Source organism: Dasypus novemcinctus, chromosome 22, assembly GCF_030445035.2.
Source record: "Dasypus novemcinctus isolate mDasNov1 chromosome 22, mDasNov1.1.hap2, whole genome shotgun sequence".
Classification (NCBI taxonomy): domain Eukaryota; kingdom Metazoa; phylum Chordata; class Mammalia; order Cingulata; family Dasypodidae; genus Dasypus; species Dasypus novemcinctus.
The window spans coordinates 66,737,671-66,741,472 of record NC_080694.1 but is presented as its reverse complement, the minus strand read 5'-3'; the positions used below and the strand labels follow the sequence as shown (position 1 = coordinate 66,741,472).

General features: G+C 58.9%; 1 protein-coding gene across 3 annotated transcripts; it reads right to left on the bottom strand.

The window, feature by feature from the left end:
- Nucleotides 1-232: 232 nt before the first annotated feature.
- LOC101421532 (saoe class I histocompatibility antigen, A alpha chain-like) lies at nt 233-3,333 on the bottom strand. Of its 3 annotated transcripts, XM_004477728.4 has the most exons (8): nt 3,031-3,326; nt 2,612-2,881; nt 2,062-2,313; nt 1,668-1,943; nt 1,447-1,554; nt 1,026-1,058; nt 825-872; nt 233-661 (listed from the first exon to the last, which is right to left on the bottom strand). In XM_004477728.4, exons 1-8 carry the CDS (start codon nt 3,092-3,094, stop codon nt 657-659), a joined length of 1,056 nt encoding a protein of 351 aa, XP_004477785.2. In that variant the 5' UTR covers nt 3,095-3,326; the 3' UTR covers nt 233-656. The 3 variants fall into 3 exon arrangements, with proteins under 3 accessions (XP_004477785.2, XP_004477787.2, XP_058141423.1); XM_004477730.4 differs by lacking the exon at nt 1,026-1,058 and having other exon boundaries at nt 3,031-3,333; XM_058285440.1 differs by lacking the exons at nt 1,026-1,058; nt 1,447-1,554 and having other exon boundaries at nt 3,031-3,292.
- Between the last annotated feature and the right edge of the window lie 469 nt (nt 3,334-3,802).

The following is a 3,802-nucleotide window of genomic DNA, read 5'->3' as shown; positions in this document are numbered from 1 at the left end:
GGGTCTATACAAGGGTCTGCTCTACAAATCCAGGGGCTTGGGCTGCAGCCAGCATTGGGGTCAGTGGAGCTGGGTAAGGGAAGAGAAGAGGGCAGGTGGCAGAGAAGGACCAAACTACCAGGAGTTAAATAAAGTCAAAACTGTCTATCCTCCTCAGTGTGAAGCTCACATGGACACAGGACTGTCCATGCTCAGCTTCTCACAGCAACACTCAGCAGAGCAGACACATGGGTTCTGGAAAGTTCTTAGGGCAATTTATTTCCTCTTCCTTGTTTAAGAAACTTCCTCTCCCTCAATGCATTCCTCGATTCCACCTAATAGCAAGAATTTGTAAAAGGAAAATCATACCAGGTTCTCATTTTCAAAGGAAGCACAAAGGGGCAGCTCATTGTACTATGAAGTAAGACAGGGCTGTGGACACTCCACACCCAGCTCTCCTGAACAGGATGGTCGGTCAGGGCAGGGAACACAGGTCAGTGTGGGGACGTGGGGGGCAGGGGCAAGCTACTTCCCCATTCTTCAGTACACACGGGAATGCAGACACACAGATGCCAGCTGTAGGAAGGAGTCTTCACATCCCAAGGAAGGGGATCTTGAAGTCACACGAAGGGCGTGAACAGCTCTGGAATCTCTCTGTCCCCCACGAGGCATCTTTGTCACGCTACAGAAGAAAACAATCAAGAGCATGTTCAGGTCGTCTCTGAAAATGCTGACGTCATGACCAGCCCTCCACAGTCCTCATGTCCACATCCAAGGAACCCCCAGGACCCAGGCGTGTCCTCTCGGCCCAACCCCTCTCCTCTTTTAGGCCCCCAGGGTCTCACCTCTAGAAGCCTCGAGAGACACATCAGAGCCCTGGGCACTGTCGCTGGCTGGAGAGGAACAAACACAGGGTCTCAGAGCCACAGGGAGATGTAAGTCAAGGAGTGACGGGGTGAGCTGCCCCGTGGGCTCCGTCTACACTGCCCAAAGTCTCAGGTCAGCCTTGACCCTCCACACCACCTCCACCTCCATCCCCCACTTACAAGCAGCCTGAGCATAGCTCCCTCCTTTTCCACCTGTGGAAAAATAACTAGTGAGAACAGGACATGAGGTCCTGAGAACTAGTCCTGGATCCAGGGAAGTTTCCAGAACTGTGACTGTAGACCCAAGGTAGGATCAGGAAACATGAGGTGGGGGATGTGTGGGCTGGACCTTCTGCCCTCCTGGAGGTCTGTCCTCAGCAGCCCCTTCCCTCTGACTGCTGGGAACAGGGACCTCCACATCATCACTGGGGACATTGTCCTACTTCTCTCACAGGTTTATAAAGTAAGTGTAGTAACAGGCCCAGACTGGATGGGCAGGTGTGTGAGGAGGGGCTTCATGGTACCAGGAAGGGGCAGGGCACACTGCTACCCGGGCTGGAAACCCCGTGGACAAGGAACCTCAGACCCGCCCCTCCCCTACCTGAGCTCTTCCTCCTCCAGATCAGAACTCCAACCACCACGGACACTCCAAGGATGACCAGGGCAGCCACGATTCCCATGATGAGGATGGGGAGCTGGGAAGGCGGCTCTGAGAAGGGGGGAAGGTCAGGGGCCCTGACCCCAGGCTCAGCCCTGACCCTCTGGAGGAGCTCAGAAGGGCTCCTGCTTCCCTAGAAGAGGCCCCCACCTCGTCCCACTTACCCCATCTCAGGGTGAGGGGCTCGGGCAGCCCCTCGTGCAGCACGTGACACGTATATCTCTCTTCCTCCCCAGAAGGCACCACCACAGCCGCCCACTTCTGGAAGGTTCCGTCCCCCGCAGGCCTGGTCTCCACAGACTCCATGTCCTGGGTCTGGTCCTCCCCGTCCCGCTGCCAGGTCAGCATGATCTCCGCGGGGTAGAAGCCCAGGGCCCAGCACCTCAGGGTGACCCCACGGTCAGGGATGGGGTGGTGGGTCACGTGTGTCTTTGGGGGGTCTGCGGGAAGGTCAGAAACTTGAGGAACTTTCCATTTCTCTCCTGGTCATTCTAGCAGCTCTCATGACTGTCAGGAATGGACAGGACACTTGGGTTGGGGCGCCCCGCTCCCCTGTACCTGAGCGCAGCAGCGTCTCCTTCCCGCTCTCCAGGTATCTCTTCAGGTCTTCCAAGCATTCAACCTCCAGGTAGAGTCTGTCCTTCTCTGCAATCCCGACCTCCTCCCACTTGCGCCTGGTGATCTGCGACGCCGTGTCCTCGGTGAGGCCGATGAGCTCGGCGCCGTCGTAGGCGTGTTGTTCATACCCGCGGAGGAGGCGCCCGTCGGGGCCCATGTCGCATCCAGATAAAATCTGGTAGGTGTGAGACCCTGGTCCCGGCCCCACGATCAGCCCCGCCTTCCAGGCCCCGCCCACGACAGGCGCCACCGTTGGCTCCGCCCCGCGTTTTGCTCTACCCACCTCCCCGCACACCTGTTTGTCCCGCCCCCAACGGCGCTGACTGGTGGGGGGCCCTCAGGTGTAAACTGAAAACGAAACTGAGGAAAAGTCCCTCCTGCTCTCCCGGGTGGGGGGTCCTCGGGTGCAATGGGGACCCGAGACTCGGGGGCACCCGGCCTGTCCAGGGGATTCCGGTCGTGCGCGGACCCCCGGCCCTGCGTGGCTCACCGGCGTCCCTCTGGTTGTAGGAGCCGCGCAGGTTGCTCAGTTCGGCCCGTAACTGCAGCGCGGAGGCTTTGCTTTGCGGCGTCCTCTCCTCCCAGTACTCGGGCCGCTCCTGCTCCACCCACGGCGCCAGCGGCTCCAACCGCGGACTCGCCGCGTCGCTGTCGAACCGCACGATCGGCGTGTCGTCCACGTAGCCCACTTCAATGTAGTGGGTGTCCCCGCGCTCCGGCCGGGACACGGCGGTTTTGAAATACCTGAGCGAGTGGGAGCCTTGGGCGGGGGAGGGGGGAGCACAGAAAAAGGGCGGGGGCCAGGTCAGAGTGGGGGGTCAGTGTGGGAGGACGCGGCTTCCTGGGTCCTGCCGTCCTCGGAGTTCTCCTCCCCCCACCCCGGGCAGCGCCCCCCGACCCCGCACTCACCCGCCCGGGCCTGGGTCAGGGCCAGGGCCCCCGAGAGCAGCAGGAGGAGGGTCCCCGGCGCCATGGCCGGATCCCCGGGTCTGGCGGAACCCGAGTCCGGGCGGGCCGGGGCGGGCCCTGGATGGGCCGCGGGGCCGGCGATTGGCTTCTCCAGAATCGGCCTGCAATGGGAGGCAGCCCTGGGCCGCGTCACGAGTGTCGGGGCAGAAGGATCTGACTCGGGTTGGAAGAAGAAGTGAAACTGCGGGGACCGCGGACTCCCCCCTCGGCCTCCCCGCCGCACACGTCAGCCTCGTGCCCCACACGTCAGCCTGAGAGCGAGATCCGGTCCTGGACTGGCCCGACCCCTCCCCTGCACCGAGCACTCTTGTCACCCCATCAGTGACGCCTGGTCCTGACTTCACAGTTTATGGATTAGTGAGGACCCCAAGGAGAATTGGGTGACCTCTACTGGTACTGATCATACTAGAAATCAAACTGGAATTTAAATACTCATTTCTATAGATGAGTACTTATACCCAAACTCATTACACGTTGATAACTAATTCCATTATTTAAAAATGTAATAAAAAGGAATGGATAAAGGCATGGTTTGGCAAATCCTTCTCAGCAGTCTCAATAGAGCCCCCTTGGACTTTCATATCACATTCAATCTGTTAATTGGGTTTGAGCAAAAGTTCTGCCTCGATTATAAATTTTGGGAAAGAGGCATATTTTCAAAAGCCTTTTCAGGTGAGCTTTGACGTTCATCTTCCGTACTACACTAAAAGCA

Coding starts and splice junctions, on each gene's coding strand:
- LOC101421532 (XM_004477728.4), bottom strand. CDS start 3,094: ATGGCGCCGGGGACCCTCCTCCTGCTGCTCTCGGGGGCCCTGGCCCTG. Junction 2,314..2,611: donor CTACAACCAGAGGGACGCCG/GTGAGCCACGCA, acceptor GGCCGGGACCAG/GGTCTCACACCTACCAGATT. Junction 1,944..2,061: donor GGAGACGCTGCTGCGCTCAG/GTACAGGGGAGC, acceptor ACCTTCCCGCAG/ACCCCCCAAAGACACACGTG.